A 24,956-nucleotide genomic window follows, 5' to 3' on the forward strand; every position below is an offset into this window, starting at 1 on the left:
GCTGTCTCTCGGACGCCTTGCAGGGCGGAAGGCACAGAACTTTCCAGAAGAGGATGGGGTGCGAGGCCCAGCCCCTCCAGGGGGGCCCTCCTGCCCCCTCGGTCGGTGGGGCGCCCTCCTGCTTCCCGGGGCAGGATGCGAGGGGGAGGGGGGCAGGGGTGAGTCCCGCCCTCCGAACAGAGGTTTCTCAGATTCCATGAACTGGACCTTCCACAGGAAGTCAGCCGGGCCTCGCAGGGAGGCCTCGCAGCCGCATTCCCCCTCCCTGGGGGGCCGGGGCGGGAGGCTTGTGTGGCCAGAGGCCCAGCGCGGGCGAAAGGGGACAGAATCGTCCATTTGGGGAGTCGGCTCTTCAGGGGCCTGGCGCCGGGGCTGGCCTCAGGACCACGGCCACGGCCTTGGGGCTGACCGTCCAGGGCGGACAGGAAGCCCGCAGGGCACCCGAGCCACGAGGCAGAGCAGGTGCCAGGGGAGCGTGGGAGGGCCACCCGGACCCGGACTGTGTCTACGCTGGCCCTGGTGGGTGAGGTGCCCGGGGCAGGGGGGAGGCGGGCAGGGAGAAGGCTCCCATGGGCCCGGCCGGCGCTCAGGGCTGAGCATCCACCTGTGACCCAGGAGGTCCCGCTCGGGTCCCCGCCAGGGCACACGCCCGGGTTCCAGGCTGGATCCCATGGGGGGGGGGGGGGAGTGCAGGAGGCAGCCAGTCAGTCAGTCCGTCTCTCTCACTGATGTTTCTCTCTCTCTCCCTCTGCTTCCTTTCTTTTTTCTTTTTTCTTTTTTTTAATATATTTTATTGATTTTTTTTTTTTTACAGAGAGGAAGAGAGAGGGATAGAGAGTTAGAAACATTGATGAGAGAGAAACATTGATCAGCTGCCTCCTGCACACCCCCCACTGGGGATGTGCCCACAACCAAGGTACATGCCCTTGACCAGAATGGAACCTGGGGACTTTCAGTCTGCAAGCCGACGTTCTATCCACTGAGCCACACCGGTTTTGGCTCTGCTTCCTTTCTGAAATCAATAAAAATATGTATATATTTTTTAATCCTCACCCAAGGATATTTTCCCATTGATTTTTAGAGAGAATGGAAGAGAGAGGGAAAGAAAAACATGGATGTGAGAGAGAGACACTGATTGGTTGCCTCCACCCCCGCCCCCGCCAGAGCCAGGGAGGAGCCTGCCACCGAGGTCCATGCCCTTGACCAGAATCAAACCCGAGACCCTTCAGTCCGCAGGCCGACGCTCTATCCACTGTGCCACACCAGCCGGGGCCATAAAAATGTTATTTGTAAAAGAAGGAGGCTCCCAGTTAGAGAAGCCGACCTCGTCTCCATCCTGGCCTGCCTCCCTCGCAGAAGCACGTGCGCGCGTGGTGGAATGCCCACGTGCCTACCTGTGCAGAGGGCGCGGGAACCGGACTGAAGCCCGTCCGCCTGCGTGCCCCCCCACCCCCCCACCCCCACCCCTTCCACCCCCACCCCCACCTCCACCCCCACCCCACACATTCACAGCAGGAAGCGGCCGGTTTCCAAAACCCTTCCCCAAGGCCTGGGAGCTCAGGGTGCGGCCACCCCGTCCACTCGGGGCTGGCGAGGCCGAGTCGGATGGCCAGACGGGCGGGCACACTGTCACTTCCACTGCCCGGGGCCAGGGTGGGACTGAGCCTGACGGATACACCATAACCGTCCCCGGGGGACCCACGGAAGCCGAGGGTGGGGAAGGGTCTGGGCTCTGGCACCCCCAGGGGGCCACGACACACGTCTATAAAAGAAGACAAGCCAAGGCCGGGAGGCTGGGCACCAAGATGTGTTCAACGTCATAAGAAACTGCCGTCGCCTAGCCGGTGTGGCTCAGTGGATAGAGCATCGGCCACAGGGGGCCCTGTCCCTGTGCCTGACCCGGCATCCTGTCTTTCTGCTCCGGCCCGACTGCCCAGCGCCCGCCCCGTCCTGTGCCCGCTGGGCCCGCCTGCCCGGCTCCTGGGCCTCTGCACCGGATGGCAGGAGGGAGCAGCGGGGAGCCCCGCCCAAGGTGCGGCCCCCACGGCCACGGCCACGAGGCCAGCTGCCCTTCCCACCGACGCCCCACAGCCGGAACATGGATCGCCCTCCCCACGGGCTGCGAGGGGCCCCTCCGTCGCTGGTTTCGCCCCTTTTCGCCTCCTCCTGCCCGGCCGCCCATCTCCACCCCCCTCCCTGCTCTTCCCCTCCCACCCCCTCCTCCCCCTCCCGCCCCCTCCCCAGCAGCCCCAGAGGAGGCCCTGCGCTGGGTAACAAATCTCCGTCCCCAGCCGGTGCTCAGCCGGCGGGCGCAGGGCAATTCCGTGGGAGAGAGAGGCCTGTTTGCAGAGCGCCGCCGGGAAATGGCTGTTTGTGCTCATCCATCTCGCGCCCGCGGGCTCCGGGTGCCACACGAGGCTTCTCCCCTGACAGATGGCGGAGGGTGGGGGTCACACTCTCAGAGCTGAGAGCTTTCGAGGTGGGCCGGCTCTGCCCCACCGCCCAGCCTCGGGTGCCGGGCCCTCACTTCCTCCTCGCTCAGCGCCCAGCGCTGCTGGGGGCCAGGGCTCCGCACTCCTGGGCCGGCTCTGCCGGTCCCCCCGGAGGCCGCCGGAGGCCGGGACCCCCCTGCCTCACGCTGCCCCCTCCCACTGCCCCCTCGGTGGGCCCCGTGCCTCCTGGGAGGACCCCGCGGGCCCGGGGCTGATGTGGGCAGGGCCGGGCTCTGAGTGTGGCAGCTGTGTGGTGAGGGCCAGAGCCCGCGCTGGGCCCCCCGCTGGCCCCCAGCCAGGCCCCGCCGATGGAAAGCCGCTGGGCACCGGCCCAGAGCTGCCGGCTGCTGGCGGGGCCGGCGGAAGGAGCCTGGCGCCCGCCCTGGGCATGCCGCCTGGGGCCGCCACAGAGGGCCCGGGCTCAGGGACGTCGGAGGGCGGATGAGGTGGGAGGGCAGGCCCACTTCACAGACAGAACACTGAGGCCGGAGGCCACCAGGGGGCGGTGGGAGCCCAGGAGTCAGGCCCACGGCCGGGCATCCGTGGGGCCGTGGCCGCCTGACCACATCCTGGTGGCTGACGTGTTCTACATAGGGGGGGCCTCACGAGAGCCCACTGACAGCCCTCTGCCCAGCCCCTGGCCCCCGGGAAAATCCCAATAGCACCCGCATTCAGCCCTCGCCCACACTCTCCTCACCACCAACCAGCACCCACTGCGGGACCCGTGCCACCGGGCCCCGGGCCGGGCATCTGACCCCACGCAGGAGGCAGGCTCAGGACAGCGGGCGGAGACCCCTCAGCAGGAGAGGGAGGGTTCCGGTCCATCCGGGCGTCTCCCCTGTTCTGGCCTCACCTTCCCCATCTGTGAAGTGGGTCTGAAGAGAGACATCCACAGGGCGGCATGGCCTCACCCCGCTGGGCAGGAGGCACCCTCGTCCTTGCCTGCCTTTGGGGAGACCCAGCCAGATGGAGGTGCACTGGCCTGGGATCCGCCTGCCTAGGGGTTCACATGCTGGCCTCTGTGCGGGGCTGTCCCCAGACCCTGGGAGATGGGAGCGGGAAGAGGATCTGGGCCGAGAAGTCAGTGGAATTTTACACGAAGGGGCTTTTCGCTGTTGCTGTTGATCCTCAGCCGGGGATGTTTCTTCGTTGACTGTTAGGGAGTGGGAGGGAGAGGGGAGACAGAGGAACATGGATGTGGGAGAAACATGTCAATTGGTTGCCTCTTGCATGCGCCCTGACCAGGGCCCAGCCGGGGAGGAGCCTGCAGCGGAGGTACATGCCCTGGATTGGAATCGAACCGGGGACCCTTCTGTTCCCAGGCCGACGCTCTATCCACTGAACAACACCAGCGAGGGCTGAACATTGGATCTTTTTTCATGGAAACTAGACACTGCAACTCACCGCCTTCCCACAGCTCCCGGGGCCCAGCCAGGCCCACCCCGTGTCTGCGAACCACCTCGGGGCCTGCGGAGCCCCCACCCCGGGGCCTCTCACCATGGGGGTGACACCCAACCTGCCTGCCCCGTCCCTGAGGGTGAAACTGGAGCGCAGCTGTGACCTGGCCCCCCAGGGCGGCCGGCGGCCCCAGCTCAGTTACGCAGGGGCCTGGGGACCCGCCGGTGACCCCCTCACCAGGGAACCGAAGCCTGACCTGCCGGACCCAGCACCGGGTGGCCCCGCCCACCCCAGGCGGGACCTGGCCCCCGAGGGCGGGCGGGCGGGAGGGCTGGCGGCACAGGCGGCCAGGCCACGGCTGCTCCCAGGTCCCCGCTGGCAAGGAGGCGGCCTCAGCCGCACCTGTCCTCCCAGCACCGGAGGCCAGCCCGACACCGCCCTGTGCCTGTCCGGGACCCCAAAGGGACACGAGATTGGGGGAGAGGTGCTTGCTGAGCCCTCTGAGCACCAGCCCTCCCTCACCTGGCCCCCAGCTGCGACCTGGCCGGCAGGTGTGACCTGGCCCCGCAGCTGGGACCGGCCCGGCTCTCCCCTCCCTGACTCCTCACACCTGAGCCAGGGCAGTGGGGGAACTGGTTTGGGGGCAGCGGGCAGGGGCGGCCCAGTGTTGGACATGCTTAGCTGGGAGTGCCCACAGACACCCAGTGCAGGCTCGCAGGGCAGCCTGGGGTCTGCTGGCACTCGGACACCCAGGGAGGACGGCAGCGCAGAGACCGGGGTCCTAGTGGGGGTCCCAGAGCCCCATGGAGGCAGGAAGGGTGAGGAGCAGGGTGACCCAGTGCCCCGCCCCCAGAGGTCACAGTGGACATGTGGAGGCACTCCAGCCAGGCCTCAAAGGGGCAGCTGGGGGCCCTACACACAGGCCAGCTGCCCCTCCAGCCAGCACCCCCCCCCCCAGGCTCCTGCAGGGTCCCTTTGAGGCCAGGAACCCTGCTCATGCCGGCCCCAGCCCCAGGCTCCGGGCAGAGGCTGGGCCAGGTGCCTGTCACGGGGGCTGGCACAGGGCAAAGCACACAGTGTGTCTTCAACGCCGGCCGCGTGGCAAGGTCTTCCTGTGTGTCTCCCCTGTGTGTCTGCAAGGTGGGCTGTGTCTACCCCATTCCACAGGGGTGGGGGCCAGGCCCCCGAGGCCCCGAGTGAGGCCTGCCTGGCGGTGCAGGGCAGCAGGTGGGAGAGAGGAGCCACGCCCACTTCCGGGCTCATGTCCCGCCCCCCCTCAAGGCCGCCCCTCTCTGGCTCATGGGGCCGCTGGTGCTGCCCCGAGGTGCCGAGGGGCTGGAGTTTGGGAAACGCTGGCCTCGGGGCGCCCCGTGGAGGTGGCCCGGACCTGGGGTGGGAGGGGCGCCTCTGGACGGACGCCTGGGCCGGAGCTGCCTTCACACCCCTCCCCGTGCTGTCTAGCTGGGGTCCACTCTGAACCTCGGATTCTCCTCTGTCCGGTGGAGAGAGTGAGCTGAGGTCCGGTGTGAGCCGTCCGCCCCGAGGCCGGGGGGGTGTGGACAGGGATGCAGCACAGCCGGCCAGGACCGGCGCGAGGCCGGCCAGCCTGGGGTGGCCTCCTCCATCATCTGTCCCCGCTCCTGGAGCCCGAGGCTCGAGGCCGCCACAAGCACGCCACCTGGCCCTGGCCACGGCCCGTCTCTGCGGCCACGGCCAGGCTCCGGGAGGGGAGCGGACGCCCGCCCCGCCTGCCCGGCCCCAAACGGCGAGAGGGCGCTCTGCCCGCTGCCCCCAGCAGCCCCGGGGAGTTCTGGGCGGCTCCTGGCGGGGTGACTGGGACCCCCCCGGCCCGCAGCCGCTGCACGGCGGCCGGATATTTACATCCCGGAGGAGGGCGGCCCGCGCGGCCCCAGCACTTCCTGCTCGCGGGCCGCGGGGCCCAGGACCGCGCTCAGAGGCCGCTGGGCACGCAGGAGCGGCCCGGGCTGAGCGCCAGCCCCGGGAACGCGGCGCCCCCGCCCCCGCACGTCCGGGGCCAGCGGTCACTTATTAATAGCAGCCCCTCGGCCGGAGGCCTCTCCCCTGCGGTCAGCGCCCTCCCTGCGGGCTCGGCCAGTGACCCAGGGCCGGCCTCCAGGGGGCCCCTCGGGAGTAACGGCCCTCATCTCCCAGCCCGCAGGACACGGGGGAGGAGGGGAGCAAGCTTCAAACTCCAGTGCCCTCCTCCCCCTCCCCCCTCCCCCTGCCTCACTCTCCCTCCTCCTCCCCCTCCCCCTTTCCCTTCCCCTCCCCCTCCGCACTCTGTACCGGAGCGCCGTCCACCCTCAGGAAGGCTGGGTCACCGTCACCAGAAACGCCTGCTTAGCCCACCTGAGCCCGTGGCCACAGAAACATCGGGAACGTCAGTCACCAGACAGCCTCCTCTGGGCCTGCCCGGCTCCCTGCACAGCGGCACCGGAGACCCTGGGGGACCTGGGCTGGGCGGCACGGCTCCGGGGCGTCCCCGCGCACCTGGGTCACTCGGCGCAGCGCCAGCACCGGTCAGGCCCGGGACAGGGGGCCGGTAACAGGCGCCATGCCTGTCGCAGAGGTGCAGGCACTGTGTGTGTGTGGGGGGGGGGGGGGCGTGCACAAATGGCCCGGGGCTCCGGTGTAACAGGAAAACTGGCCTTGGAAAGAAGGACCCTGGAGACTCTGGGTGCATCCACCCCTCAGGACCGCCCGCCCGGCCCCCGTGGCTGCCCGCCCGCACCTCCTAGCACCTCCCGGGGCCTCTGGAAACTGGAGCCCTGGCCCCAAACCCTAGAGCCTGCTGCACCTGGGGTGCCCCCTCCAGGCATCCTGCCAAAGTCCTGAGCCTCAGTCTCTCCGTCTGGAAAATGGGACAACAGCAGCCAACCGGGCTGAGCGGGGCCATGGGAGGGAACTGAGGCACCCACTGGCAGGCAACGCTCCCGAGGCCGAAGACACGCCAGGCTGAGAAGGTGGGCTGTGCTCCGGTGCGAGGCTTAGAGCTGTGGAGATGCCGCAGGACCACCCCATGCCCAGGCTGGCTCCTCCACCTGAGAGGCGCAACCCCGCCCCCTGCTGGACGCTCCTGGAATTGCCCAGCGTGGCGCCGGGAAAGGGCCTGTTCCCCACCCCGAGGAGCCACGGGCTGGGGGGATGCCCACTCCCCCACCACCCCCAGGGCAGCGGACGGGGTGGCGGCAGGGGCATCCACAGGGCCCTGGTCTGCCTGTGGCCTTTGCAGTGGCCTTGAGGCTGACCCTCTGGGCCCGGCAGTCACTCTGAAGCTGCCACAGCCCAGGAGGGTCCTGACCACCGGCTTCCGCTCCAGAAGCAGCTCTGAGCCCTCGGGGCCTGTCACTGTTCCAGGCCTGTCCCCCTCGCCTCCCCGGACCTGGGAAGGCCCTCGGGCCGGCAGGCAGGCCTGTGAGCCGGAGAGCAGGGGGGCCGGCTCCCCAACTGCCGCCCACCCCACCCACGCAGCCACGGCGCTGCCAGCCGTGTGTCCTCGAGACTCCTGACAAGACCAGCTCTAACCCACCACCGAACCCTAACGTTCGGGGTCCCGCAGCCCCACCGGCGGCCGAGAACCGGGGTGCGGCGGGAAGGCCCGCGGCTGGGGAGGGAAATGCCCACGTGCGGGGCCCACGTGGCCGCAGCTTCCGGGCAGCTGAGCCCCAACGCTGGCATCTCTCCGGCCCCGCCGACGCTGTCAGGGTCCGGGAAGCCCTCCGAAGCCAGCGGGCCTGGGGGCGGGTGGGCACGGGCTCTCTGCTCCCCATGGCCCGGATCACGTGCAGTCCCACTCCACACACCCGCGGGCGGCTCACAGCCGGGCGGGCAGGAGGCGGAGGGACTGGGCTGGGGCTGCACCCAGAGGCTGCGCCGGGGGCAGCAAGGGGCCGGCTGGTCCGGGTTCGCCATTCCGCCTTCCTCCTCTCCCTTCGTTCCCTTCCCTTCCATCCCTCTTTCCCCTCCTAAACTTTTTTCCTCCAGCCCTCCTACCCATCAGCCCGTGGTTGGCAAATGCATTGGTCAACAGAGCCAAATACCAACAGCACAACGACTGAAATTTCTTTGGAGAGACAAATTTTTTAAACTTAAACTTCTTTAACGCCACTTCTTCAAAATAGACTCGCCCAGGCCGTGGTATTTTGTGGAGGAGCCACATGTGGCTTGCGAGCCGCCGTTTGCCGACCGTTGTTTTAGTGGAAGTTACGTCCCATAAAACATTGGGGACTGTACCGGGCCAGCATGGCCAAGGGTGACCCTGAGGGGGCAGCAAAGGACGGAGAAGAGAGAGAACGGAGCTGCGTCTGAGTGGGACGCTGTCCTCTCTGATGCAGACCACAATCCGTGTCTTTAACAGCAGATGCCACGTGGCACAGTGAGGGCGTGGCCAAGGTGCTTACAGCATCCTCATGGGTTTTGATCGTATTCAATTACACGCACCTGAGCTCTATCCATCCCACGTCACTCAGGCACGTGGGGTCATGTGTTCGGACCACAGGTTCACACTCACAACCACAGCTGGTGGCCATCACGGTGCTGGGAGCTCCGCCCTCCACGCTGGGCCTTGCACGTGGCCGGGAGGACTGTGCCTCATCAGCCCGAGGCTCGAACCTGCCCAGACACCGTGGCCGCACCCACAGGGGCCATCCCCTATGCTAGGGGTGTCGAACTCAATCAGAGAAGGGGCCAAAATCTAAAATCCAGCCTAAATCGCGGGCCGAATGGTTTACTGAACAGTCATAAACTGACAATGTCATAAACTGACAGCGGAGTGCAGTGATGACAGCACGGTGCGGGCCACATTGCAAGGCCTGGCGGGCTGGATTTGGCCCGCGGGCCTTGTGTTTGACACATGTGCCCTATGCTATGGATCTGAGGTTTCAGTGTAGCGGGGCGTCCTGTTCTGCACCGAGCAACTCTACCCTAAACCTTGAGGGGACAGGCCTGGGGCTTCAACCAGGGCCCAGCAGACACCCACCACCCACTCCCACCCTCTGAGTCGTCACCCCCAACACTGTCAAGCCCTCTCTTGGGCAAGTTTTCCGTCCTGTGCCTGCTGTTCCTGCGCCTTCTCTCACTCCGGAACTGCTCTGACTTCATGGGGGGCGTCTGGGACAGCCACAGGAAGAAGACGTGGAGTCCCAGGAGCTCCGATGCTGGTGAGCGCCCCACAGGTGGTCACTCTGCTCGCCCACCGGCCTCCTGCCCAGGACGCAGCCCCAGGGCCCAGGGCACCAACCCGCGTTCATTCAGCCCAGCGCCCACAGGCTCTGCCGAGGCCACGGCGAAGGGGCAGGGTCTGCTGGCTCCGCGTCCTGGCGGTCACACGAGTCGTGGACCCCACCCGGGGAGGGGCCCACCCCCGGGTCCCCGGCCTGGTACTCCAGCCCCGTACAGCCCTCTGCCTTAGTCTACAGGTGCTCCCCACATCTTGGTCATTCTCTCTAAGTGCCCAGAGCAAGGGCAGGCTGCCGGGTGGGGCGAGGGCAAACGGGTTCCTAAATGCAGACCCCAGACTCGAGGGAGGGGCCTGGAATCAGCGTTTTGGTCTCAGGTTTCATCCTAAAGCTCGCGAGGCCTGGTCTGGGCCCCTAGGAGCCAGCGGCCCTTCTGTCCAAACCCATGGGGACCAGGAGCTGCAGCCCCGAGGAACGGGAGGCCCAGGCCACGGGGCAGGAGACGTCGCTGGGACCCGGCACCCCCATGGAACCCCGCCTGTGACCAGACCCCGGGGCCCAGGCCCGGGTCTGGGGGCCCCCAAGTAAGACTCCCTGGCCTCGCCCACAGCCGGGCTCACACCCACCTGTTGCCCCAGCGGAAGTGTAATTTTGCACAATTAACCAACCTCCTGGGCCTCTCTGTCTTCAGCTGCAGAGTGGGGGTGCCGAGGGCCGCTGCCTCGCGGGATGTGGGAGTGAAGCGAGAGACACCCGTGCGGGCGACCCAGGCCTCGGCACACAGTGGGTGCTCAGGAAGGCCTCCAGGCACATCTCCGTCACAGCCTCTCCCCGGGGGCGCCAGGCCTCAGGCCTCAGGCCTTGCCGGGCTCCCTCCGGACTTCTCTCGGGAACCTCTCACCTCCATTCTCTCCGCAGACTCTGCAAAGGGGGGCGCTCTCCCGTGCAGCCAGGGGCTCGCTGCCTCTCTCAAGGGCCTCCCTGAACCTTCCCAGTGTCCGCCCAGCCCGCTCCGCCACCTGCGGCCCACGCCCTGTGTTGTCTCTGCACACGTGTGTGGACACCTAGTTGTGCGTGGACACAGGATGCTGCACGCGTGGGCGTGCCCGCACGTGTGCACATGTACATGCATGCACACGTGCACTAACACGTGCACGTACGTCCTGCGCGCACTCGCAGGTCTCCCGGACGCACGCACACGCACACGCACACGCGCGCCGCCGGGGGACGCGCGCCCGCAGCCGTCCGGAGGCCCCGCCTCGCCGCCTGGGGATGGGCCGCGGCTCGCGGCCCATCGCCTACCCAGCGGGACGACCAGCACCCGAGGCACCGGATTTACATCTTAAAGCCCCGAGGGAAGGGCGGGCAGGAGGAGCGGTGGGGCCTGCTCCGCGCACACTGACCCGGCTGCGGCTCGAACCCACAACCTCAAGGCAGCGCCGGGCATGCGCAGAAGCCGTGGGCGGGGGGGCGCGGAGCGCGAGCGAGCGACGTCCCTCTGGTCCTAGCGCCCCGAGCACCCACAGTTCCAAGCGCTGGGCTGCGTCCGGAAGTCCATGGAGCCGAGCTTCCTTCCTCGTGCTCTGATTCGCTACAAACCACTTCCATTTCCGCAGAGAGTTCCGAGCCAGTTCACGACCGTTGGAGAGCCGCGTTGCTGTTTTGTTTCCGGGGGAATCTAGTTTGCTGTAGACACGAGACTTCCGGGTGTTCCTCGCGGCCTTTGATTGGCTGTATTTATGCATATATTAGAGTACGAAAAAGAGGCTTTTCCACACGCTAAAACGAATTTGCACGGTTTTAATGTAGATGATATGGTTCCTATAGGATGTGAGTGCTCTCTCTCGTGTCTCTGAGACAGTATATAAAGTTACCATAACCTAAAAGTGATAAGACTAGAGGGTTTTAAATAGCCAACGGCGCCACAACTAAGTTGTGTTGTATGAAAGGAGAGAAGGTTAGCACTCCCCTTGACAAGGATGGAAGAGGCTCTCGGGCCTAACAACACGCATACGGTTAAGGCATTGCCACCTACTTCGTGGCATCTAACCACTGTTTTTTGTTGTTTTCACTGACAATGGGGCACGCCAGGGCGCCTTCACCACCTCGGCGGTGTGCGAGGGCTAGCGGGTGTCCTCCGTGCAGGCCCTCTACCTCTGGTGTCTCCGCCGTTGTGCAGGGAGCCTGGCGGGGTGGACAAGTGTCACCTAAAGAAATGCCAGAGCCTTGCCCAGGGGACAGGACTGCTGCCCTGTGGGTTTCCATCACTCCTGCCCGTTTTGAATCCATGTGCACATTCCCTTCAGCATGTGTACACAGATGTGTACGTACTTCTGGTTGCTTTGTTTGCTGTATCCGTTGGTATTTGAATTCTTTGAATTGGTGGCGACAAGTCCAGCCATGGAGCTTCTGGGCGGAGCTGGGGCAGGGCAACCAGGCACAGCCTCGGGACTGCAGGGGAGCCCTAGCCTCCTAGTCAGGGGCGCCCGGGGCGCGGAGCAGCTGGAGATCAACCGCCACCCACAGGCAGGCCTCCCACAGGCAGGCCTCAGCGGGGCAGTTCACACCCTGTGAACGTGCACGAGCACTCGGACATGTACACACAGACGTGTGTATACACCTGTCAGCTTTTTTAGCTTTCGTTTTTGTGGAGCATGCGGACATATATACTTTTGTAAAGATATTAAGGCAGTGGTCGGCAAACTGTGGCTCGAGCCACATGCGGCTCTTTGGCCCCTTGAGTTTTCTGCAAAGGCCTGCTTAGGAGGACCCTAATTAAGTTAATAACAATGTATCTACCTATAAGTTTAAAAAATTTGGCTCTCAAATTTCATTTCGTCGTAATGTTGATATTTGGCTCTGTTGACTAGTGTTGCCCTGTAAACCAGGCCTCAGTTGGATTTGGTTGCAGGCTCCATCCCCAGTGGGGGCAGCGGCAGGATGCAGCCAATTGATGTTTCTCTCCCTCTCCCTTCCTCTCTAAAATCAATAAAAATATGCTTTTTATAAAGAAATTCCTTTTACAGATTCTACGTATTTGCTGCCTAGAGAATGAAAGCCCGGGGACTTGCACTAACAGGGAGGGCCACAGGCAGCAGAGGCGCCGTCTCGGGAGCTGGAGGACTGGGCGGGAGGGTCTCCGCTCTCCCTGGTTGTCACACTCCCTGTGTACAGGCTGGTTTTTAAAACCCATGCACTCTCGCCCAAGGCCCCTGCTGCAATAGGCCCACAGCAACCCCACCCCATAACAGATACACATGAAGGTGAAAAATCCTCAGAGGACAAAAATACAAGACATGAAAATCTTTATTTCCAAAAAGTGAATGTGTTTTTACATAAATCTACAACAGAGAATTGCAATGTAGAAAAAATACACTATATTCAGGATACGGTGCTCCGCACACACCCCTCCTCCGGGGCAACCCGACCCCAGAAGCAACAAAACAAGGAACGACCTCCCTCCTCAGGGACCTCCCTTAGGAACCGCCAGCCAAGCCCCCGGAGCCTCAGCTCTCCAATCAGGACGCTCCGAGCCGGGCCGGCCCGAGCCCTCACCCTCTCCCTGCGGCCGTGCCCCACAGACAGACAAGCCACGAACACCGTACTTCCAACGACGGTCTGTGACTGCCGCCCCATGAGCCTTCAGAACTGTAACACTCGCCCTGGGCCACAGTGGCCACCAGGGGGTTTCCCAGGCGGCCTGTCTGAGGGTGGCCCCACTTCCTCACAGCCCATCACCACTTAGCACCGTCCCGAACCCCAAAACCAGGGCCCGAGCTTCAGGAGAGCAGGGGCTGAGACCAAGGCTGTGGATGGATGTCAGCGTCTGCTCACCCAGCCTCAGTGAGACTGACCTCCCTCCCGCCTCCACCGAAGTCTGTGCTGCAGACTGGGTTCAAATCCAGGGGGGACGGGATGGGACGGGACACTTGCTACATCAGGGGTCCCCAGGAACCAGCCACTGCCACAAACTGCTCTGCAGTCCTGGCCTCATGCCCACTCCTCCCGGGCTGGGCTGGCCAGGAGGGCCAGGAGGGCGGATGACAGACCCGGCTCCCTGCCGCCGAGGCCTCCAAGAAACCTGCCGGGCCTCAGCCGGCAAGAGGCCAGCCACCAGCGAGAGCCATCCGCAACGTTCAGCAGGACGTTCGGGGCGGGCTCCGCCGCAGCCAGCCCCTGGATCTCTCCCCGCCCACGCACAGTGTAAAGTGCGGGCCCAGTGCGGGACGGGTCCGCTCACCTGCCTCACGCAGGGACAGGGTGCCGGGTGCTGCCACGCGGCCCAGGCCCTCTGCGTCCCGCCTGAGGGGCGGCGTGTTGCGTGGGCACCACACACCAGCACTGAGCCCCAGGTTCCCAGGCAGCCTCTCAGGGTCTGGGTTCGACACCCACACGGGGAATGACTGGGACCTGCAGAGACTGGCAGAGAGGCCGAGAGGTGACGGGTCACAGAGCTGGCACGGGCATAAAACATCAAAACAGCACAGAACATTTCCTGGGGAAACACGGCGATAAACTGAACCGCCTCACCTTCTGAAACAAAAATGAAAAGTCTGGTTGACGGAACACAAGAGACTGGGAACTCTTCCCAGCCAGAGGAACTGGCAAGAACGTCACCTTCTAGAACTTTCTGGTGAGACCTCTCCCCCCTCGGCCTCAAGGTCCTCAGAGGGGCCCAGGCCCCGCCCTCATCCCCAGCCTGGGTCAGGAGACCCCGGGCTCTGCCCCTGCCGGTCGGTAGCGTCCCGGCCGCGGCGCGGGCCTAGCAGTCGCTCTTCCAGAGCTTGATGGTCTTGTCGTTCTCCAGCGCGGCCGAGGCGATGATGTTCTCTGTCGGGTGGCACGCCGTCGAGATGACAACGTCTGAAAACGAGAGACTGTCCACATGTGCCCTCCCTGTGGCAAGCCCAGGGCAGCCCCCCAGTGCTGACCACGGACTCACACAGCCCGTCCCTGACAGGCCTCGGGCACTGCCCACAGTGACAGCCCCCGGGGTGCTGGCCTGGCCCAAGGAGGCCACACCAGGCTGGGTCACGCCCGCCCTCCCTCGCCGCCTGGCCTAGGCCCTCCGGGGCCTCCGCTCACCTGTGTGGCCCTGCAGCTTCTGCACGATCTCCTTGGTCTGCAGGTTCCAGATGTACACCAGGTTGTCTTCCGAGCCAGACACGATCCACTGGGCACACAGGGCCGAGTGAGGGGAGCTCCCACAGCCCCGAACTCACCCTCCTCCGCACGAGCCCCGACCTTCCCTCCCGCTCGCCACTCAAACAGCCGCACACAGCGAGCCTCGAGGATGTAAAATGTTTTCTCCAATCACCACCTTATAGTTTGTGTCGCGTACATTTCAGCTGAACGTCCCATCTCCTCAGTCCACTCCCCTGGACTGAGGCGGCCAGGCCTGGGGCCCGGCTCTGGGCGGCCCCCGCTCTGCAGCCCCACTCGGCAGCATGGCCTGTAGGCGACCACTCAGACGCCCACCTGTGCCCGCCGCTCCCGGGAGCTGTGCCAGGTCTGACTTACAGGCCCGGCAAGTCCAGGAGCACCCAAGTCACGACATCCCCTTTCTGATGACAGCCGCTGCCACATGCAGCGTGTGGCTCCGTTTTCGGGTGTTTGTGTGTGTTTTGTCCACCCCTCGGCAGGGCCTCTCAAAACTCACCTTCCCCCCGGTCACAGAGAAGTTGGCAAAGATGCAGTATTTCTCATTCTTGTGCCCTGTGTAAGTCTTCAGGCACTGAAAGGACACGGGTACAGTCAGAGTCCCGCTGCCCGCCTCCTGGACAAGTCCCCGAATTCTGAGGGCCGGCCCTTTAAGGCTGACTGAACGCCACCCTGAAAAGCACTCAAATGCCCACAGCACAAACCCACGTGGTCAGAGCAGACGTGCCAGCAGCAAACACCCATGTCGTGGGGAAATTTGCACCAAACCAACTCAGTGAACGTGGCTCTGAGCCCCCAGCTCAGCTCAGCATTACTCAACACCCCCCCCCCCCCCCCCCCCCCGCCTCCGCACCCGCCCGGCGTTCTCCGCTGCTCACCTTCCCTTTGCTGTAGTCCCAGAGTTTCAGGGTGCTGGAAGGAGAGAGGGGGGTCACACACGCTCCCCGGCTGCTGTCACTGCACCCTCTGCAGGCTGGAAGCCCCAGGTGCAGGTGCCAGTGCCAGCGCCAGCAGTGGGATTTGAGGACACCCCAGAGCACAGAGCGAGGACCCCAAATATTTAGCTCAAAGACATTTTGAAAGAAAGCTGCTGGCTGCTCCCACATCACTGAGGGTCATCTCATGTCTACTAGAGGGGCGTGGGGACCTGGTTCCAGAAACCCCCACCAGACTTCAGCACAGCACCGCCTCTGGGGCAGAGAGGCCCCCCGAGGGTGCTGGGCCTCGAACACACTGGGAAACCAGCCGGCCCAGCAAGGCACCCCCCAAGGAACGCAACGGTACTCAGCCATGGGAATCTGCACAGAACCAGATCAAAGCTCAGCCTGTCCCCCAATCCTGCAGCTGGGGAGTTGGAGGGAAGAGGAAGGGAGGGGAGGGGAGGGGAGGGGAGGGGAGGGGAGGGGAGGGGAGGGGAGGGCCTGTCCCCGGCGGAAGGGCTGCTGTGGGGCGGCGGGAGCACTCACTTGTCCAAGGTTGCTGCCAGGATGTACTTGCCATTCGGGGAGAACTTGACGAAGGACACCGGGGGGTTGTCGTCATCTGCGGGAAGCGGGGGCTGAGCAGGGCTCGGGCCCGGGGGCAGGTCCACCCATCGCTGCTTAGGACCCTCAGGTGAGGCAGCTGCCACCGGTGCCAACACCCCTCGTGGCCCCGTGTGCAGCCCACGGGCCCTGTGGCCATCACCTCCGGCACGAGGGAGCACAGGGCCGCAGCGGTGAATACTCAGGGTGCCAGCCCCCCACGGGCAGTGGGGGATCCAGGATCAGCTTCCTCATGTGAAACATACGCACACGCCAGGCAGGCGGAGGTCAGGACACACAAACGACTGGGTGAACGCTCTGTGACTCCCATGACCGTTTTGGCAAAAGACCTGTGAGCTCCTCCAGAAACGCCCTCAGTACACCCACACCGCTGCGTCTGAGCCCGGTGGCCTGGGACCGGGTCGGAGCCACCACCCCTCACAGCCGGCCGGGCTCAGCACTCCGGCCCCGGGGGGCCTCTCCGCCACGTGACAGTGCGCGCCGCCTGGCCGGCGAGGGGCCTGACCGGCGAGGGGACCGGGAGCTGCACCTGGAGCGGGAGCAGGGGCAGCTGGTGTCCCGGGTGCCAGGGGAGCGGCATTACCACATCGGAGAACCCGAGCCTGGCTGCGGGGCACCTGGGGCCGCAGGCTGGGACCAGACACTGGAAAGGCACGGGGAGGTGTGAGGCCGCAAGTCCCTGGGTTCCCGGGGCCGCACTGGGAGGCCGGCGGGTAACGAGGCGAGATGAGGACACCGACAGCCCAACCCAGCCCCTGAGCACAGCATCAGCGGGACCATGTGCTCAAGTCCAGAAGGTTCTACCTCCTAGACCAGGACTGAGAAACGGGACCGGGAACCATTGCCCACTGCCCGCCTTCCCCAGGCGCTGGTGCTGCTGGCCTCGGGCTGGGTAGCCTCTTGGCCTCAGTCTCTGCCCACCGCGGGTGGCGAGCGGACCAAAGGTTCACATAGCTGCTCACAGGGCAGAAGAGCCGCACAGCCGCCCGGAGATGCCGTGGCGGCTGCAGGCAGTAAGGACACTCCTGTCCTGGTCCGTTTGACTCAGTGTTAGAGCATCAGCCCAAGGACCGCAGGGTCAGTGGTTTGATTCTGGGTCAGGGAACTGATGTTTCTCTCCCTCCCTCCCTCCCTAAAATCAATAAAAATATATATCTTTCAAACATATTCTCAGGGATTAACAAAACTAAAAAAGTGAGGCCTACCCAGCCTGACTAGGTCTTAGGAGTCTGACACCAGCGCACAGGACAGCCTCTGCGAGGACCGGGAGCCTCAGGGACCAGCTCTTTGGGGGTGCCCGCCTTACAAGCTTCCATGGCAGCCTCGGACGGAGCTTAGGGGCGCACAACCCCTGGTCAGCCCCTCCACGTGGCTGCCGGCTGCACCGGCTCCCCTTGACCTCCAACTGCGAACACTTCCAGGCTGGCTCAGGTGATGAGGCTCCTCAACAGAGACACGCCCCGACTGACACCCTGCAGGGCGGACGCCCTCCCCACAGCCTTCCGAGGCCCAAGGCCCAGGGGCCCATGGCACCCAGCTCACAGGCACACCAGGCCTGCAGCCCGCCCACAGCCTCCCGCCCGCCAGCCCAGGCCAAGGCCTCCCCCTCCAGGACACGGGGCCAGAGCCGCCCTCCCCTCTAATCCCGCCCTCCCCGCCTCAGGCCTCAGCTCCAGGCTCCCCACGCCCCTCCTCCCGCAAGCCTGGAGGGCGAGGCTCAGTCACAAGTGCCCCAGACACGACTAGGAGGCCGCCCCGAGGCCGGCCGAAGCCCAGGGCCTGCCCAGCAGGCAGTGCTCAGGTCCTTCAGAGGGCAGGAGGGGAGGGCGGCAGAGGAGGGGCAGACCCAGGACAGAGAAGGGGCTCCGGAGCCTCAGAGGAGAGCCCCCGGGCAGCGCTTACCGATCAATGTCTTGAGGCACTGGCCAGAGGCGGTGTCCCAGATCCGGCTGCAAAGCAAACACCTTGTGAGGAAGCAGTCCCAGCCAGTGGGTGCGGTGGCCTCAATGGGACTGCGCTAGCGGGAACACGCTTCCCCCTCGCTCACTGTCCCGCATCCCTCGTCCTCTCCACAGCTCCCGCCCGTTCCCGGGACAGAATGGGCGCTGCACACGCCGGACCCGTGTGCTCTAGTTCCTCCTCCACAGCGGGGTCTCACACACAGGCAGCCGGGTTGGCCCCACGCCCTCCCCGCCCGGCCCCGCGGCACTCTCCAGCCAGCACGGGCATCTCCCTCCCCTGGGGCTGCTCCCTCTGCAACCCACGGACGTCGATGTCCCCTTGGCTTCCCACCGCTCGACCCCATCACCCGCCCGTCAGACCTGCGGTGGCCACTCTGTTAGGCGTTTCCGAAAGAGGACGAAGGGCCAGAGGGGCCTAACCCAAACCCGAGAGCCTCTGACAGGCTCAGCCGCCAGCCCTGCGGCCCCCACACCCTGGGCGCCCTCCTTCACTAAGCGGCCTGCTGTCTTCCGTCTCGTTTCTGCTGAACGCGATCAAGAAACTAGACACACTTTCTCTCCCTTGTACGTGGCAGGTCCTACTCGGGTCATCAACTCAGCAGAGGCTACCCCTCTGTTCCTCCCAACCCGCCCTGATGCTCGGCCGAGTTCACCTAAACCAGCGGTCACCAACCGACCGCTGACCTAAACCATCACATGCCCATCTTCCTCCTGCGCCCTCACCCCTGCACATCACATCACACCTCCCAGCTCCACGACCACGGTCCCCAAGGCCGCCGCCCCGCCCCCTGCGCCTGCGGTGGGGGGTCTGGGTCCACCACTCGGGACTGACGCCTTGTGGACGCCAGGCAGGCTATGAGCGGGCCTCCCCACCCCAGGCCCGGTCCATGTCAGTGTCCACGGGCACTCAGTCTGGTCCAGGCCTCGCGGATCCCCTGCAGGGAGGCACCCTCCCGCCACACACACTGGCTGTGGGCCTGGCAGCACCCACCACCTGAGACTCACTGGTGTCCACCTGTCCACAGCCTGCCTCCCGCTGTCGCTGCCCGAGGCCCATGGCCCACGGCCCATGGCTCACGAGCACGCGTCACCAAGGGGAGGGAGGCCTTCACTCACCAGAGCCCGTCGTAGCTGCTGGACACGATCAGGGACCCGTCGCGGTTGAAGTGGACCTGACGGGGAGGGGGAGGAGGAAGACTTGAGCCAGTGACACGGGCTTCTTCCCCGCGGCCCCACCCGAGTGCGGGCACCCCCTCGTGCTGCCACGGTGCTAGGACGGCTCCACCCCGAGGAGCCACAGAAGAAAACCAGCTGCAGTCTGTCCAGAGGAGCCAGTCACTTACTACGAAACGCAATGAACATAAACCACGGCCGCAGGAGGCCACTCCTGAGGGCCTGTCCTTCCGGGGATCCGGCCCCCAGCCATTGCCAGTGCCCTCACCACCCAGGGAAGGCAGCCTGTCCCAACGGAACCAAAAACGACTTCCCCTGACATTGTTTTACAAAAGCAAAAAAAATTAAATTAAATTTAAAAAAATCGGGGGATCGGTAGCCTCCTAAGAATGGACTCAAGTGGCTTCTCACCCAGGTGCCTGCCCATGGCCATCCAAGCTCCGGCCTGACACCCCACCACCGCTCCGGCCTGACACCCCACCACTCTCAGGAGCCGGGCAGGGACAGCACACGCGGGCTGCCTGAGCGGTCTGGCTTTGTGGGGGAGGGCACAGGAAGGAGATCCAAGCAGCTCCAAACCCCGCAGGGACACGGGGACCTGCTGCCAGCCGAGGCTGACTGCACCTCGGCCACTTACCATTTACTTAACCTGAAAGTCTAGCTCTGCAGGGCGGTTGGGGGGGACACACAACTCCCTGTAAATACGTTCCACTCTGACACTGGCTGACGCACCTTTGGGTTTTCCTTCTCCCCCACTGCCTCTCAGCGCCAGTAAAAGGGTGGCAATGCCCGGAGGGAGCTCACACGCATTCCTACTCTTCCCGTGGAGTCCCGAGCCCACTGTACAGGATAAGCCTTCTCACAACAAATAACTTTTAAACCGGCCTTGCTTCCTGCCACGTGACCCGCTCCTAGGTGAGATGGAGGCGCAGGGGCCTGTGTGCAGCGCGACTGCATTCTGTGCCCGCGCTGGCCCTGCGGAACAGCCGGGCTGGGACCCCACCGAGCAGGACGGGCGCTCTCGGGCCCACCCACCACCCTTTCTCACAACCGGATTCTCACCGCAACGGGGCTGTCCTGCCCGCCTCCGGCCACCAGCCACCACCAGAGCTACTGGCTCCGCCTAACCTCACGCTGCACCTGGCCACACTTCCCGGCCTGGACACCACCCCCACGCTATAGCCACCTGCCCCTCCACGGACCGAGGTTCCTCAGGGTCCCCACCCGCCGCAGCGGCGATGGGGCCGGAGCCCCCAGCCAGAGGGACTTACGGCGGAGACGGGGTCCGAGTGTGCAGGCAGGGTCTTGAGGCACTTCCCCGTCTTCACGTCCCATATCCTCACGCTCTCATCGAACTGCCGACAAGGAGAGATCAAGGCCACGCCCCAGGGAGGACAGGAGCCGACAGACCCTCCGAACCCAAACCGCCACCCTCCCGTCAGCAGGTCACCTGTGCCCGCCCCGCCCCGCAGAGGCCAGCCCACTTACGGAGCCTGAGACAATGAGGTTAGACTGCGGGTTGAAGTTACAGCAAAAGACATAATTACTGTGTCCCTTCAGGGTTTTCAGACACTTTCCCTAAAACGAAATATTGACAGACTGTCACCCGGGGTCCGCTGGTGGGGCCAGGCTGACTGAGGCTGACCTGGGAGAGCCAGGCCGCCCGGGACCCGCTGCCCCAGCCCACACACACACACACACACCCCCAGGAGGGGACCCCAGAGTTTGGCTTACCGAGCTCACATCCCATATCTTTAGGGTTTTATCATCTGAGGCAGAAACGAGGAGGTTAGAATCCGAGGACCAGGCCACATCTGATATTCCCTAGGGAGAAAAGACAAGAGGGTCACCGCCTTGAAGGACAAAACACAATTAACCAGCAGAAGCCAACCCCCCCATCCAACTGGACACACAGCTCGTCCCACTCTGCAAGCAGGTCCTCAGCCAGCGCTAAGCACCGCGTGGCCCCCAACAACCGCGCTCTCGGTGGCACTGCAGGCCTCCGTGGGCAGAAACTGGTCTGGGACTCAGGAGCATTTGCTTAAAAAAAAAACAAGAGGTGGCAGCTCTGGCCAGCATGCTCAGTGGTTAGTGTCAGCTCACGCACCCAAGAGTTTTGGGTTCAATTCCCAGTCGAGGGCAGGCACCTGGGTTGTGTGATGTCTTTCTCTCCTAAGCCCCTGGGCCCTTCTTTTGCTTCTGTTATGCGTTCTCTGAGCTCACTCTTTTTACCTTTGTGACTTGTCTAAATAAACTTTCACTTGCATTTGGAGGGGCCTGTCAAGGTAGCTCAGTGGTTGAGCGCTGATCCATGAACCACGTGATTCCCGCCAGGACACATACCTGGTTTCAGCTCAATGCCCAAGTGGGGTGTGCAGGAGGCAGCCGGTCCTTCTATCTCTCTATCCCTTTCCCTTCCCCTCTCCAAAATCAATAAAAAACATATTTAAAAAATAAAAAGAATTTGGGGGGGGAGACTCAATTCCACAGGCCCACCCACGTGATCGCTGGAGCTACGTGTCCAGCAGCCACCAGTGTGCAGATACCTACCAGCTTGTGACCAGATATTGTTTTCTCAAATTTCCCATCGTAGGCACCCCAGATTTTAATGAGTTTGTCTGCAGCTGAAAGAAAGGATAACAAAGAGCCCAGTCACCCAGAGTCCAAAACCTGGGTTTTCCCATGTGAGCTCCGGGAACAGTGAGGGACCCTGAAGAATGCCACCCAGAGAACGGGCAGTACCTCCCACTCCCCGACCACTGCCACGGACCGGCAACGGGCACCGTTTCCACAGGGCGTGGCTTCTTCCGATTACACACAGAAGCTAACAGGCACACCCATGCTGCACCGACACAGAGTGGTGTCGGAAAGCAAGCCCCTTACACACACACACACACACACACACACGAGGCCTCGATGATACCTACACGAACTGGCCAGCCACTCCCCGTTGGGGCTGAATTTCACGGAGGACACGGCTTTCGTGTGGCCGGCCAGGGTGAACTTGAGGGCATAGTTTGGCTTCACAGGTGTAGGCTGGTGAGGAAACAGAGCTCGTCAGCCCCAAATGCCCAACCGTCAGCTGAACCTGATTCCCCAGCTGAATGGCAAGCTCATACCTCCGGCTTGACGTCAAACCTGTACCACGTGGCTATCAGAGCCGTCTGCATGTCCCCTCAACCTGAACAGCCAGCCTGAGCTCCGACTTCTGCAGCCCTCACCTCAGTGCCTCTGCTCCACCGCCCTAATCCCACCCACCCAGACCACCGGCGCCCGCCCGCCCCGCATGCAGCCCCATGCACACGGAAGGCTGCTCCGGGTAAGAGGCCTGCAAGGTCTGCACACCCGCCCAGGCATCAGGACCGTGGCGAGGGGAGCTGCAGGTCAGCCGCCGCCGGGCCTACACTCCCAGCCCGAGGAGCGGCGTTGTGGCTAAGGCCCCTCCCAGGGGACGGGTCTGGACACCGCCAGGCCCTGCCTAACCCCGCAGCACTGCTCGGAGGGAGAACACTGCCGCCGGAGCGCCCTTCCCCGGCACCCACAGCCTCAGGCCCTGCGGTTAGTCCCCCGGGGCCAGGGACTCGCCTTGCTCTGCGTGGCCGACGACGAGGGGGTGGGCTGCGCTCGGGCAGCCTCCGTCTCTGGCTTCTTCTCCTCCGTTGCCATGGCTCCGAGGCCCACCCAGCAGCAGGGAGAGGCAGGCAACGGGTTCCCAGCTCCACACACAACACTCGGCAGGAAGGGCTCTGGGCTGATCGCAGCCTACAGTGGGGGACCTGGGCCAACAAGCAAACACGTTCTATAAGTCAATTCCAGGAAAAGGGTAGAAACCACTGGACCACCTTACTGAGCCTGGATCAGCCGCTCAGAGGGGAGGCGCCAGACTGCTACCCTGATCCCTAAAGCTCCCTGAGGCTGCCAGGGCGGAGGCTCCCTCAGGCCCCTCCTTCAAGGCCGCTTCCCCACCAAACCTGCGGGAATGCAGGAATGCAGCCCCTCCCGCAGCCCACCCGCCCGCCAGCAAGCTCCAGGCTCTTCTTCAAAGGGCCTTCCGCCTTAGAAACCACTGGAGACTCTGGTCGGGAAGAACCAGCCGGATCTCAGGTGTGGGAACCAGATCCTCCAAGTCTGCAAACCCCAGGGCCCCCGCCCTGCCCGCTGGGGCAGCCCCTCGGTCTGCAGGTGGGGAGCACGCACGGAGGGAAAGCCGCTGCCCCATCAGGTCTCCCTGACCATGGGAACTGCCCCTCCCAGAAGCACACGGGAGGGGAGCCGCCAGGTGTTCCTGCCCGCACCACGGGCCACCCACCTCCCGGAGCTGGGACCACCGGTGAGGAGCGTGCACGCCGAAGTTCTCGCTTGGAGCTTAGAGCTAAAGCGTGCGCAGTGAAGGGAAACGGAAGCCATCACACAAAAGAGCACGTCTCCAATCTCCACCCAAGAAGGGAAAGGAATTACAACGCGGCACAGCTGTGCAGGCGGGCGGCGGGGCTGGCTACCTGCGGGAGGACGGAGCCCTGCACCGCCGGGGAGAGGGGAGGGGTGCAGGGGAGGGGGGTGCGGGCAGCCCTGTGGCACTCGGCTGCCAGCGGCCAAGGCTCCTCTGCGATTACCTTCTGCGGCCTTGGGGGGGGGGGGGGGAGCCAAGGACCCGGGCTACAAAGTCCATTTCCCAGGACGCAGCCGGACCACACGGGGCTGCGGCCAGGGTGGCCCTGCGGGGCGAGCCCAGCACATGAGAGGAGAAAGGGGCTTCAGGCCCCCCCCCCCGCCCCCCAGCGCAATTTAGCAAAAAAGCAGGCCCACCAGGAGGTGCGGCTTGGCGGGCAAACGCCCTCAGGTGAGGAGGAAGGAGGCCCAGCCCCTCCCTCCGCCAATCCGCTCCCACCTGGGCGAGCAGAGCCTCCACACAAACACCTGCCGCTTCCAGCAGGATCCCCGTTTCCTCCGGGGCGGGGGGTATTTCTCAGACACCGGTGTTCCCCTGGCTCCTTAGAAAGGCGCTCGGAGAAGGGAACACCCACGGCCACTGGAGTTGGGCCCCCGCCTGCCCACGGTGTTCGCCCACCCCCCGAGCCCGGAGCTCCGGCTGCTGGCAAAAGGCAGGGTCCTGAGCTCCAGGGCGGAGGCAGCACCGGAGGCAACGCGGCGCCCCCGCACCGGGCCGCGCTCCGGCTCCTCGCCGCCCCCCCCAGGCCCGGCCGCCCCGGAGGCGTGCCCGGCGCCGGCCCCGGAGCTCGGGGGGAAGAAGAGCGGCCAGGAGGGCGCGACCCTCCGCATCGCCCGGAACGGCTCCGGGGGCCGGGTTGGAGGGGTCGCAGGCTCGGAGCCGCCGCGGGGCCTCCCCTTCCGGGCCGCGAACCCCATCCTGGGCCTGGGGCTCTCGGGCTGAGTCAGAGCAGCAAGCCGGGGTGCGGGCGCTCCCGCGGCGCAGGGCAGACGGGGTGCGCGCCACGTCCAGGCCCGGGGCGCTCGTGGGGTGTTTTATGTTTTCGGGGGGGCGCCGTGCAGACTGGGGCCCTGCAGGCTGGCTGCGGGGAGACGTCGCAGCCCCCGGGCTGCGGGCTCGTCACCAGGCCCCGGGGAGCGGCCGGCCCGGTGGGCGCCGGGGGTCCCGGGGGCCGCGGGGGACGGGACCTCCGCGGCGAGGCCCCGGCGGGGAGAGGAGCCGCGCGCTCGGCCGGAAGAGGGGCGCAGGCGGGCACCCGGAAGGCGCGGCGGCATGGGCGCGCGGGGCGCCTGCATCGAGGGGGCCGGCGGGCGGGACCGGGGCTGAGGCCGGGCGGGCCCGCCGGAACACGTGCGGCGGCGGCGGTTTGGGGGTGCAACGGCGTCGGGCCCCGCGCGTGCACGCGGCGCAGGCGCCCCCCCCCCCCCGCCCCAGCTTACCTGCGGGGCCGCGGCGGGCTGAGCGGGCAGGGCGCCCCGGGAGTCGCTACGGCCGCCGCCTGGGCGGGAGCCGGGCCGAGATCGATGAGGCGGCGCGGAGCAGGCAGTGCGCGTGCGCGAAAGGGCCGCCGCGGCGTGGGG

At 65.1% G+C, this 24,956-nt stretch overlaps 1 protein-coding gene across 1 annotated transcript; it reads right to left on the minus strand.

The window, feature by feature from the left end:
- Positions 1–12,376: 12,376 nt before the first annotated feature.
- On the minus strand, positions 12,377–24,948 carry WDR5 (WD repeat domain 5). The gene is made up of 14 exons (XM_084899672.1): positions 24,816–24,948; positions 22,512–22,702; positions 21,854–21,962; positions 21,477–21,550; positions 20,661–20,750; positions 20,415–20,504; positions 20,198–20,281; positions 18,870–18,925; positions 17,695–17,741; positions 15,715–15,790; positions 15,127–15,160; positions 14,748–14,822; positions 14,174–14,261; positions 12,377–13,951 (listed from the first exon to the last, which is right to left on the minus strand). The coding sequence occupies exons 2-14, from the start codon at positions 22,590–22,592 to the stop codon at positions 13,851–13,853; spliced, it is 1,005 nt and encodes a 334-aa protein (XP_084755798.1). The 5' UTR covers positions 22,593–22,702; positions 24,816–24,948; the 3' UTR covers positions 12,377–13,850.
- Positions 24,949–24,956: the final 8 nt, after the last annotated feature.

Source organism: Pipistrellus hanaki, assembly GCF_964339955.1.
Source record: "Pipistrellus hanaki genome assembly, chromosome: 11".
NCBI classification, from domain to species: domain Eukaryota; kingdom Metazoa; phylum Chordata; class Mammalia; order Chiroptera; family Vespertilionidae; genus Pipistrellus; species Pipistrellus hanaki.

Coding starts and splice junctions, on each gene's coding strand:
- WDR5 (XM_084899672.1), bottom strand. CDS start 22,592: ATGGCAACGGAGGAGAAGAAGCCAGAGACGGAGGCTGCCCGAGCGCAG. Junction 20,282..20,414: donor ACCTCATTGTCTCAGGCTCC/GTAAGTGGGCTG, acceptor CCTTGTCGGCAG/TTCGATGAGAGCGTGAGGAT. Junction 18,926..20,197: donor ACTCGGACCCCGTCTCCGCC/GTAAGTCCCTCT, acceptor CCTCCCCGTCAG/GTCCACTTCAACCGCGACGG.